Source organism: Antennarius striatus, chromosome 18 (assembly GCF_040054535.1).
Source record: "Antennarius striatus isolate MH-2024 chromosome 18, ASM4005453v1, whole genome shotgun sequence".
Taxonomy (NCBI): domain Eukaryota; kingdom Metazoa; phylum Chordata; class Actinopteri; order Lophiiformes; family Antennariidae; genus Antennarius; species Antennarius striatus.
Window position 1 is genome coordinate 5,526,440 of NC_090793.1, and position 12,795 is coordinate 5,539,234.

Consider the following 12,795-nt stretch of genomic DNA (forward strand, 5'->3'; position numbering starts at 1 on the left):
GAATCCAATTGAGTAGTTTTTCTTTTTCTTCCTCGAACTTTCTGGATTTCGCTGCCATTTTAAAGTATTCAATATCATTTTAGTTGAACACCTATCTTTTTTTGTGCTTCCTTATGGGTTTCCCCCCCTTTTATTAGTTTCTCAACTAAAGAACACTCTTCTTCTGAACAATGCCTTGAACGACCCATTTTACTCTGCTTTTCAAGGACAAATGCACAGCCAGCATCTACTGCACCAGTTGCCTTAATCCTTAATTAAGGGCCACCTGTTTAACACCTACTTTGTTCACATGATCAATGACCCCACTAAATGAACTCAAAAGGGATGATAGTGAGATTATGACCTTGACCTTGTGAATACTAGGTCAAAGTCAAATTTCAACTTTTGTACTCATCACGCCTTTTTGGAAGGCAGTCACGTGATACCGTACGTGCATTGTATTGGCTGACGGAATCCAGTAGTGCACTACGTTCTGTAAGTGAGTCTCGGACTTCCATGAGACACAAAAGTGCTTTAAACACTAGGTAAGAGTGTGGGAAAAGGTAATACAGATAGAAGGTGGTTTAATATCAGTATGGGGAGGGTTATTTTCACATTACTGTAAATAATATCATAAATAGGGCGGCACTATGGCGCAATGGGTAGCGCTGTCGCCTCACAACACGGCGGGTCCGGGTTCGAGTCCCGCTCTGTGTGGAGTTCGCATGCTCTCCCCATGTCTGCGTGGGTTCTCTCCGGGTTCTCTGACTTCCTCCCACCTCCAAAAAGGTTGATTGTCCGATCCCAAATTGCCCGTAGGAGTGATTGTGTATGTGCATGGTTGTCCGTGTTTGTGTGTGGCTCCGCAGTGCACGCTCTATGCCAGCAGGGTTAGGCTCCAGCTCCCCGTGACCCACTACGGCGGATGAAGCGGCAGAAGATGAATGAATAACAAATAGTTTGTCGCTCTATCGCAGAATTCGTTAATTGTGTGTGGTTCGCATTAACCACCACGAGGAACGACGGTGCACCCTTTTAGGTACACATTTCTGAAACCTGATGAGATATAATCACAAAACAATAAGCAACATTTTCAGGAAGCCAGAGTCAAAAAAATGTGTAGGTCAGGGTAAAATGTAGAATTCATGAGCGTCGTGGGATGTTGCAGTCTCTGACTGCCTTGTTAAGTATGTGAGTCTGACCAGCAAATGTTCTATGGTAGAGGAGGAGAATACAATAAAAATATGCTATTAGAGTTAAAGATAATGATGAAGGAATCATGCTACTATTGAATATTATGTAGACACTGAAAACATTTTCTGGACATAAAAAGAATTCAAATTTTAAAACACTGGCATCCAATTTCCCTTTCTCTGGATACATTTTACTTTTATGCACCTCTATTTTACTTCAGTATTCATCTTATTTTGGCAACAGATATACGGTAGGTGGCCAAAATTCTAGACTTACACCTTTAGACAAATTGAATTTACCATCATGCACACCAGTCGACTGATGCAAATTGTGATTTAGGTTTCTTAGCCTAAATCCAACCTCCTTTATTCAAAAGTTTTTGTAAAAACCTCGAGAACATAAGGACATAAGAAAGGCACCCCTCTTTGATACTGGATTAGCTATTGTTGGGATATTGCAATCTAGCTGGATGGACCACTCAGCTTGTGTGATGTTGGAGCTCATATATTATAGACTACATTAAAGGAAACATCACAGAGCACTATAACCAGAATATACTTCATTGATCTGTTCTCACTACAACATTTGCACTTAGAGACAAACTATTATGTGAATGGCAACAGAAGTTGGTGACAGGCACCAAAGAGAAACGATTCCAAAGGTGTGAAGGCTGTCGTCCTCCAGTGGTGATTCACAGTAACCTAGAGTCAATATTTTCAATCACCTGGTGGCCATATTACAAATGTTTCTTTCTCATGCAAAAGAAAGTTATGTGGTGACAAGCACAATAGGACAGGGCTTTACTGCGGAATGCATGATTTACATGTATATGCATTTGTAAACACACAGCTATCTGAGAACACTAAGGCCCCGTCCACTTGATGACGGCTTTTTTGAAAACGCAACTTTTCTGTTGCGTTTACGCCTTCCGTCCACATGGCAACGCAGATATCCAGAACGAAAACACAACTTTTTTAAAACGCTGGCCGAGGTGGATTTTTTTTAAAAACGCTGGGTCTGCGTTGTCGTGTGGATGGCCTATCCGCGACTTTTTAAAAACGCTGAGGTCTTGCCTGCGACGAAAACCGCTGTGACGTCATATTTATGTGACGTCATGTTTTGTTGTGACAACAAAACATGGAAGATTCCTATTGGATAAAATTTGACTCAATACTGCCACCAAATAGTTTGGCATGCTTATAGCCGTCTTCGTAAACGCACTGGTGTGTTTATGTGTGGACGGAGATTTTTTTTAAAAACGCTGTCGTGTGGACGCAAATTGTTTTCGATGCGTTTATTAAAAAGTTCTGTTTTTAAAAACATCCATCATCGTGTGGACGGGGCCTAAAGCTGAACTGAGGCCTTTGAAAGACTAACAAGTGTCTTTTCAGAATCATGGGGAGAGCAAATAGAAATGACCACAAAGTTATATTCCTGTGGGCGTTCGACATTATAAACTATCAGAGAGAGGAGTCATATTGTGAATATATTTCACTAAGTATGATGCTTTACACGCAGTGGGAATTAAATATTGCAATTTTCTACAAAAATACAGCTGGTGGAAACAACCTGGGCATCGTGTACGACAGGCTGACATTTTAGCAACAACAACAAAAAAAACAGCTTTTAATAATTTTAGCCAGAAAGACACTTTATATTGCCAAATAAGCCATCTAACATCATATGTCTTCCGTACCATACATCTCCACCCGTTGGTGGGAAGAGAGTCCATAGCAGGTTGCAGACAGAAGGTGTGGTAACCTTTGTCACACATGTCACACACAAGCATCTTGGTGTCCTCTCCTGGGTTCCTACAAAGACAGAAACAGGCTTGTATGATATGGGAAGGCACCACACTCCTATGCATAATCTAAAAAAGCAATGCAGTGTTTTATTTAATGGGTGACCACAGTTGCTGTGGTTTCTTTGTGGAAAAAAGGTCTTCAGGGAGGATTCATAAGAGGCATAGCTTCAATATACCTTTTTTTAAATTCTTTATCAGTACGTCAGATGTAAATAAGTATTTCTATTTTCTTTGAAGTGATTTGTTGTTTCTATTTTACTGGCCCTCAGTCTTCTTCTTCTCCTTTTGGCTTTTTCCTTCAGGGGTCGCCACAGCGAATCAGTTGCCTCCATCTAACCCTGTCTTCTGCATCCTCTTCTCTCACACCAACTACCTGCGTGTCCTCTTTCACTACATCCATAAACCTCCTCTTTGGTCTTCCTCTAGGCCTCCTACCTGGCAGTTCAAAACTCAGCATCCTTCTACCAATACATTCACTATCTCTCCCCTGGACATGTCCAAACCATCTCAGTCTGGCCTCTCTGACTTTATCTCCAAAACCTCTAACATGCGCTGTCCCTCTGATCTACTCATTCCTGATTCTATCTATCCTGGTCACTCCCAAAGAGAACCTCAGCATCTTCATCTCTGCTACCTCCAGCTCTGTCTCATGTCTTTTCCTCAGTGACACTGTCTCTAGACTAATAAACATCGCTGGTCTCACCAGTTTTGCACACCTTTCCTTTCATTTAAGCTGAAACTCTTCTATCACACATCACACCTGTCACTTTTCTCCACCCATTCCATCCTGCCTGTACACACTTCACCTCTTTTCCACACTCTCCATTGCTCTGGATTGTTGACCCTAAGTACTTAAAATCCTCCACATTCTTGAATCTCTTCTCCCTGTAACCTCACTCTTCCACTTGGGTCCCTCTCATTCACACACATGTACTCTGTCTTACTGCGGCTAACCTTCATTCCTCTCCTTCCCAGGACAAACCTCCACTTCTCTAGCTTCTCCTCCACCTGTTCCCTGCTCCAACTAAAGATCACAATGTCATCTGCAAACATCACAGTCCATCGAGATTCCTGTCTAACCTCGTCTGTCAGCCTGTCCATCACCATCTTCTTCTTCTTTCGGCTTTTCCTTTCAGGGGTTGCCACAGCGATCAGTTGTCTCCATCTAACCCTGTCTTCTGCATCCTCTTCTCTCACACCAACTACCTTCTTGTCCTCTTTCACTACAAACCTTTCACTACAGCCTGTCCATCATAGCGAACAAAAATTACCGTAGCAAACAAATTTTAGTGGCACTCAGTATATATATGAATTTCATTTGTTATGAGGAAAACTAAAGCTTGAATTAATTGATATATGTATTATAATTCTTATCATGATGAAGGGAATTGATATATAGTCCCTTGGGTGTGTAACTTCAAAGCATGTGGCGCAGCCAATGTCTGAAATACGTTTGTGCTGACTGGAGATTCGATATCAATATGGTTATCTCCACCAAGTAAGTTATGTTTTTGCTGATGTGGGTTTGTGTGTCTGTCTGTTTGTTGGCTTGAGGATTGCTTGAGGGTAAAGGTATTCTGGGCTGTTACTTTTATAGAGTCGTGGGCAGTCGTGGCCAGCAAGGCCTCTGTTGGCCTAACATAACCAGAAATCATGATAATATTTATATTCAAAGTTAATTATATTTAATGCATATTTCTTAAATATATTTAAATATACCGTATTTTCCGCACTATAAGGCGCACCTAAAAGCCTAAAATTTTTTCATAAACCCATAGTGTGCCTTATAATCCAGAGCGTCTTATATATGGATTAATATTCATATTAATATTGGTGAAAAATATGATCGCTGAAAAAAAGCCGGTTGTCTGGCCGCCAGTCATGCCGCACCCTGCCACCATAGGAGCTCCCTCACAAGGCACTCGGGCCTACGCCCCCTAACAACAGTAGTCAAGGGGCGTCACCGAAGTCCCAGCTCTGACTGAACTGCTCTCAAGACGGTAGAGCAGACTTTAGGAGCACCGGTGATTACGTAGCAAAACATAAGGAACTTTCAACAATTCTATTAATAAAGTTTGACTGACTGATCTCAGTATTTCCTAACTATTTGGCGTCGGAAATAACCCACTTTAAACTTAATTGGTCTTAAAATGCCATTGTGCTGTCATTTGCGATCTAGTGACAGTCCATTTTATTAGTTTGTGGAAACACACAGAGAAACTGGCATAAAGGTGAATGAAAGACCCTCAAAGCTGAACTTCCAGCCTTTTCTGAAATTTCAAGAGCAGAGTCACTGCTAGACAAAGGTGCCAACGGGTGTGCTGCAATTGATTTACAAATGTAGTTCATAGCTCTGGGGGGGCTGCGGAGGGGCGCATTCAAGCTTGTGTATTCTGTCTGCAGCGACGTGCTGTGAGATTCATGGTGGTGAGACACCGACGTTAAAGTCAGTTCTAGGAGTAAAACAGCATATTTGCCAGTAAATTAGCAGCCTGACATTAAAAACCAGTTAAAAAATTGTTTAGGACACACAGCAGCAAATAGCTGCACCTCACCGCCGACTGGACTACCGATCGATCAAAACAATATTTATTAATAAACGAAGACGAACGTCGGAGCTTAAATATCTGCTTCGAACTTCAGATTAGGAAATAATCCGCTCTGTTCTGCACTCGTAATGAATTTAACCAGTTTTTAATGTCAGGTTTTTTAATATGCGTGTTGACTTCTTTCTAAGATGGCAAAGTGATCAAGTGATCAGGTTTCCTTGATGAGTTCTGTTCAGGTAGTCAGCTAACAAAATTATCACTTCTCTAAAATGTCTTTTCCACTTGGTCTTTTGACAGGTGTCTTTTCCTTTAACGTTAGCTCATTTACCAATCTCACGATTAGTTAGCTTTCTTTCTACAGTTAGCCTGCTAACATTTATAACATTCTACGGCTTTGCAATGCCCGCCCAGCGCAATCCATGATTTGCCAACACAAAGTTGTTGAGTCACCATGTGGATTTTTGACTATATTGGGTGGCGTGGTTTATAATAAACAATAGATTTGTTTTCATGTTTGGTCTGATATTATTGTTTTATCGTGGAATTTCCACGGGTTTCTGCTTGTATATATATATATTGGGATATAATATGACATGGACCAACAGTGGGTCAGCGTTCTATTTTTAGGTGAGGGAAGTTTTATTCAATCAGAATTCAGCTAGCTTGTGTTGCCAGGTTCAACGAAATCTGTCCAGGGCCTTCAGAATACAAAACACAGGCTTCCCTGCACTGTGAGTGAATGGGCACATATAGTTAACAGACAGATGCGATTTACAATGAGATCATGAGTTGCCGACTGTAAGGCCTTCTAGCTGGCCACACATTGACCGGACTCGTACGTGTTCTGTGAATGGATACTCATTTTTGAGAAGGCAACGCTAAGCAGACTGTTGCGGTTTAGAGCGCAGTGCTTCGGCAGAAAAATCTATACACATTTTGCACCTGGAAAATCTATTTGCTTTTTGTTCCCACAATGGATGGAGGAGGAGAATATGAACGTTTGGTCATCCGATCCCTGAACTACGTAATCTGTCCCTGGCTGGAAAAGGTTTGTCTGCCATTCACAGACAACTAATTATGAGTGGTACCCGTGGCTGACAGGCTCTGACGGATGTTGGAAATTGTTTTGTTGGGAATGCCTTTTATTTGCAAAGGATCGATTTAGTGTTTGGAGTCACACTAGATTCGGAAACTTGAATTTTTTAACCAGCAACAAGACACCAAAGCACAACTGGACATTTGCAAGCTAAGGTGCTTTTAAAAACTTGGGGACACCAGGGTGGATTTGCAGGTCAGTCAACAGGCACGCAACTAGATGGAATTTTGTTTTTTACTTGCTGAGAATGACAAAGACCTGCATTACCACTTGTCCACTAAGAGAGTGCTTACTGAAATTATGCAAAATGACCTCATTCAGGCTCTTTCAAAGGTGATTGGAGAAGAGATCAAAACAGAAATCAAAAAAGTGCTTTTTGTCGCTGTAATGGTGGATGAGACAACAGATGTGCGTAATGCCGCACAGCTGGCACTTGTCTTTTGCTCAGTAACGGAATCAGGTGTAAAGGAAGGTTTTTTCAAATATGAGGATGTATCTAGTGGTCGGCAAGTTGATGACATTGCTGCTGTTTTTTTTTTGTATGACTCTTGCATCACATTATAGAAACTGCCTGCAGAAATACACAACCAAATATGTGAACATTCTATAAATAAAATAAATCATACAAAGGCAATGCCAATGTCACAATAAAATATATTACAGATAAATCACTAATACAAAATCATATTTCCATAGTGTACAAGAAAATTGATTGTTGCTAGCTTGTTTCACATGAGGTTGTGAAATCAGATGGGGGAATGCAGGAGTCACTCGTCAAGCATGTGAATGATGTCAGTCCTCAATATAAACAAACAGATGATGCAAAAACCTGGCATCAATAAATCTTTTAGTTACCACTGCAATAAGTACATCCAACCTGTGTTCCACATGAGTGTCGTCTGCAAACTCGTCATGGCCCTATTTAGTATTTGCAGCCTTTTCCTGTCACATGACATGCTGTCCAAATCAGATGCCATCAAGGTGTTATAATAGAGCTTACGGCTAGAAACTTCACCGTACTATGAAGGATATCCACCAGCAGAGCCTTGCAACCTAGCATTAGTGAATGTTAAATCTTTAGTTAAAATTTTTTTTTTGAATATTTGAGTTCTCCAGATGACTGCTCACAGACAACAAACAACATACAGTGCGCCCTCGTTCTTTGAGGAACCACACGCGAGTGAGGGATCCGTGATCCAGATTGCGATCTATTTATGTTATTATTTACGGTAATTTAAACATTTATGAACTTTCCCCATACTGCTATTAAACCTCCATCTATCTGTGTTACCTTTTCCCACACTCTTATTGACTGTTTAAAGCACTTTTGTGTCTCATGAAAGTCCGAGACTGACAGAGCTCACTTCCAGATGCTGTCAGCCAATAGAATGCGTGTACGGTGTTACATGACTGCCTACTAAAAATGCGCGATGACGTGGACTTGCAGTCGTTGATGCGCGAATGTGCGAGGGAGCACTGTATTAGAACTATCAAATCTTGACAACTTGAGAGAATTGGGACCTTTGAGGTCACTGAACTATCGTCCTGTCCATGATAGCTTATGAGTATATGTTGCAGGAATCTAATGTTATCAAAAATACTATGCTATGCAGTAATATCATATTGGGTTTTCTGTGTAAATACAGGATTGAAAGCTCACTGGAGAGTGATAGCCTAAGGCAAACAGTCCTGGTTGCTAGCATAGCTCCTGTCATGTTTAAATAAGACCAAAGTTACAAGACTTCAGGGTATAACATTCAGTCAGCTCATCGCTAACCACAGAGGTAAACAATCCAGCAGTAAGCAATGAGATTGATAGGTGCGTAAAAAATAGTCAAAAGGATGTTGGGGAAAACTAAGTTGGAGATGTTACTTATGTGGTAGGAATGTTGACTTACATGCATGTCTGACAGATTTTACACTCAGGGCACTGCCAGCCGGCCCTCCGTAGAGGGGTCACAGCCATGTCGAGGCATATCCCATGGTAATGCTGACCACAACTCGTGCAGAAAAGCTGGTCCAATAGGTCCCCTGGGCTATCACATAGTGCGCAACTTGATTCATCTATGACTGGAGTACATTGAAATGGTTAACGATAATTAATAAACAAGAGACAATCACATATTTAATAGTAAAGTTTTAAATTGTGTAACTACAGCTTTAAAATCATGTGTTATGTGTCCATTTTTTTTAAATTTACATTTGTGATTGGCCAATTCCGTGTGTTCTGGGCAGAGGAGCGAGAGACTCCTGATATCCTGAAAGGTCCCAGCTGCCCCTGCACAAGGGTAATGGTAGAGCTGAGCACATCCTTCAGCACAGCACTTAATGGATGCTCCAAGGCGCTTACAGTATGCACAGTGCTGTAGAAAGAGACAGAAAGCGAGACAGAAGAGAGAGCAAGAGAACAAGAGAGTATCATCACATACTTCTGGAACAGTTTTATCCACGAATGCAATTAAAGCATTCCAACAGTCCAGGAAACTGTTAATTCATACATTAATGACTGACTTGAATTATGTAAGGTCTCTGTCCATTAACGTTTCTTTGAAAATCCTTACAAAATAATGGTCACCTTTTAAGCCCTCTGTTTCAGCTCTGGGATGACCACATTAAAAAAGTCAAAAGTCACACTTTCTTTATTTGTCATTATACACATGCATAGACCGTACAACGAAATTTCAAAGGCCAGATGGGGTGTTGGTCAAGAGCTGCTGCACCCCCGGCGCGCAGCCACTACGGTCCAACATGACCTAATATTACCTAGATGTATATTTTTCCTGATTCACAATAGAGTATCACTAATTTTCTATTGGCTCTCTCTGCTACAATACACAAATAACCACTCTTAAGATCAAGTGGAAGACTTGCAGACGGACTCACAACACAAGACCAGGAAACTATTGAAAAGCTCCAAGTTGCGCCACAGCTAACACTGGAAGCTAAGCTGCCATGAGAGCTCAGCCCCTTTGAGTGGCGTGACCTTTTCCATTTCACAGCTGAGAGACCCACGCTGCCAGGCCGACCTTTACCAGTCAGCCTGATCCATCAGCTTTGCCGTGCCCCCCAGAAGCACCCCCTCCCAACTGCTATAACATTATCATGGTGTTTACACCTAGAAAGTTAGTATGTTCTCCCCTAACTCACCTTTGTGCTCCCTGAGTCAATGGCTCGGTCCACATTAAGCAGAGATTGTCCCTCGCCCTGACAAACACCTTCAGACCACAAAGCACACCTGTGATGTGCCCAGAATTGCCCTGCAATTTCATCAAGTAAAGAACAGAATGGCAACAAATGGTTACAATCAGATAAAAATACTGTGAGGTTTATATATTCAACATTTAAAAAAGGTGCATTGATGAAAATGTCATCTCTCCATTAACACAATGGGTGTGATTATTGCCTCAAACAAATTTTCCCCATACCAAAAAAAAAATTGAATTTCAATCTATTCTAGCCTTGTATAAAACCCTAAATTATTTTTAATTGACCAATAGACATGCATACTCCAGGCATAATCCACTTTATAAAAGTTACATAAACAATGAGAATGTCTGAAAAGAAACCCAAAAGTCATGAGCACACTCAAGCTATGTCTTTGCTCCGCAGAAAACAGACGGATTTTTACTCATATGTTGAACAAAGATCGAACCAAATGATGGCTCGTACCTCAAAAAACTCATGTTGAGTCGCTCGTATGTCAAAGTACAACTGTAGTTGGTAGAGAAAGAATGTTGCAATCATGAGAAAAGATGCCAGAGCTCATAAGGAGGATGAATGGATCTCATCTCATTCACTGTAACCCCTGGACCGCAGAAAGCTGCCACGGAGCTCACTAGATCTGCTTTGGCTGCGACAGCGGGAAAATAAATAAAATAAAAATCTTTTGCCAAATGTAGATGTTGAACATAATACGTATTCCTAACTAAATTACCATCAAAAGCCATTTCTCAGTGTTGTTCTTGTTGTTTTGTAGATGGAAATATGTTAATTTTCTGTATTTTGGAGTTTTTGGTGAAACCAGCCTATGCTTTACTGCTGTTAACTAAACTTTTCCTGACGAGAGTCTACTCTTCCTTTTGGTCATTTCAGTGTTCGCATAGTCATTTTGAAATGCTCTAAATTCTATAACGGTATGGGGATTTCCACTCTGACAACGGCTGCCTGCCAATGAGTTAACAGGCTCATGAAGCCTAGTAAAAAGAAATTAAAAATGGTTATTAAAATTGGTGACTACTGATTTTACCTGACTCAAAGAGAAACTGGACGTTAACATCTTGTGGAAGGCCAACATGAGAAAGCTCATCCCAAAATCGACTGGCTAGGTCTGGTTCTTCCTCGCAGTTTTCAGACCCACTGCAAAATGGATGAGAAAACAGAGAATGCAATTTAGTGGTTTATCTTAAAAAGGCACAGCTGAATTATATGCAATAGAAGGACAGCCTGAATCAATTTGTGAATGAGAAATAAAGGTAGAAGACGATAGGCAAGCAGAGACAGAATAATTGGAGGGGCAAATGTTAGGGAGCAAAATAAAAAGCTGTGAGGAAGGATGGAGTGCCAGAGAAGGAGGCAGAGAGCCATCGTGTTTGTTGTGTTCACAAGAGGGTGATTTTTCTGTCTCGTAATATCAGTTGAAACTGATACATCCCCTGAGACCCTGTACTGAACTCAGGAACTCCATATCATGTGGGAAATGTGGAAAGGGAGTATTATCGTTCAGATAGGACCTAAATGTTGGCATTCATGACAAATAGCTCTATTAGCTTCCATTTTTTAATGGTCAAAGTTTCATAAAAAATTATGAAATTATCATCTACCAACACATAATTCCACACTTATGTGAACTAGAGTAGACTATAACTTTATTTATCCCTTAAGGAGGTTCCATTGGGGAAATTAATTTCTCCGTCACACACAGCACAGTGAGTACATAAAACACGGAAAAAGCATCCAGAAAGCACCAGCACATAGAAAGTAGTACCAACACCAAAAATAAAGATTAATAAATAATCTATCAAGAATATACAAATAGAAAATCATAAATAGACATGGAAAAAATAAATACATAAATACATAAACAGGCCTAGTTAAGTATGGGTATATTGAAATGTCAATAGTGTTTGCATTGTTTTTGCTGTATTATTTGTGTCATCCCTCGGCTCTCGTGTGGACCGTCTTCTTCTTCATCTCCCCTAGAGAGGAGTTGAGCAGTGTAATGGCTCGGGGGATGAACAAGCTCTTTAGTCTGTTTGTCCTGCATGTTGGGAGGCGCAGCGTCTGGCTGGTCGGGCTTTTCTGGTTTTTGGTAAAGGTGTTCAGAGGGTGGCTGACATTGTCCATGATGTCCAGCAGTTTGTCCAAGGTTCTCTTCTCTGCCACCGTTGCCAGAGGGTCCAGCTTCATCCGGATCACTGAGCTTGCCCGCCTGATCAGCTTCTCCAGCCTGGAGAGATCCGCCTTAGCCACGCTCCCTCCCCAACACACCACAGGGAACGACAGGACGCTGGCAACTACAGACTGATAAAACATCCACAGAAGCTTCCTGCAGATGTTGAATGCCCTCAGCCTCCTCAGAAAGTACATCCTGCTCTGTGCTTTCTTGTACAGCTGCCTCGTGTTGCTGGTCCAGTCCAGCTTGTTGTCCAGCCACAGCCTGAGATATTTGTAGGTCTGCACAATCTCCACCTCCTCCGTTCCTATCAGAACTTGTCTAGGTTGGGGTCTGTCCCTCCTGAAGTCAATGACCAGCTTTTTAGTTTTTGAGGTGTTGAGCTGCAGACTGTTGCTGTGACACCAGTCAACAAAGTCCTTCACCAAGCATCTATACTCCTCCTCCTCATTGTCCCTGATACATCCCACGATAGCTGTGTCATCTGCGTACTTCTGGATGTGACACAGTTCTGAGTTGTAGCAGAAGTCCGCAGTGTACAGGGAGAAGAGGATTGGGGACAAGACAGTCCCCTGTGGAGCACCAATGCAGCTGACCACAGTATCAGACGTGGCGTCCTTTAGCCTGATGAACTGTGGTCTGTCGGTGAGGTAGTCTTGGATCCAAACAACCAGGCTGGGGTCCACTCGCATTTGTAAAAGTTTTTCCTGTAGGATACAGGGCTGGATGGTGTTAAAGGCACTTGAAAAATTCAGAAAAAGGATCCTTACAGTGCCACTTT

At 41.5% G+C, this 12,795-nt stretch overlaps 1 protein-coding gene across 1 annotated transcript in view; it reads right to left on the reverse strand.

The window, feature by feature from the left end:
• The window catches only part of kmt2cb (lysine (K)-specific methyltransferase 2Cb), a 96,883-nt gene that overhangs the window by 45,489 nt on the left and 38,599 nt on the right, over positions 1–12,795 (reverse strand). The window contains exons 6-10 of the mRNA XM_068341672.1: positions 10,869–10,978; positions 9,770–9,879; positions 8,823–8,985; positions 8,521–8,692; positions 2,870–2,984 (exon numbers count right to left, since the gene is read on the reverse strand). Of these exons, the coding sequence (XP_068197773.1) occupies positions 2,870–2,984; positions 8,521–8,692; positions 8,823–8,985; positions 9,770–9,879; positions 10,869–10,978 (670 nt within the window). The remainder of the gene's footprint in view (positions 1–2,869; positions 2,985–8,520; positions 8,693–8,822; positions 8,986–9,769; positions 9,880–10,868; positions 10,979–12,795) is intronic.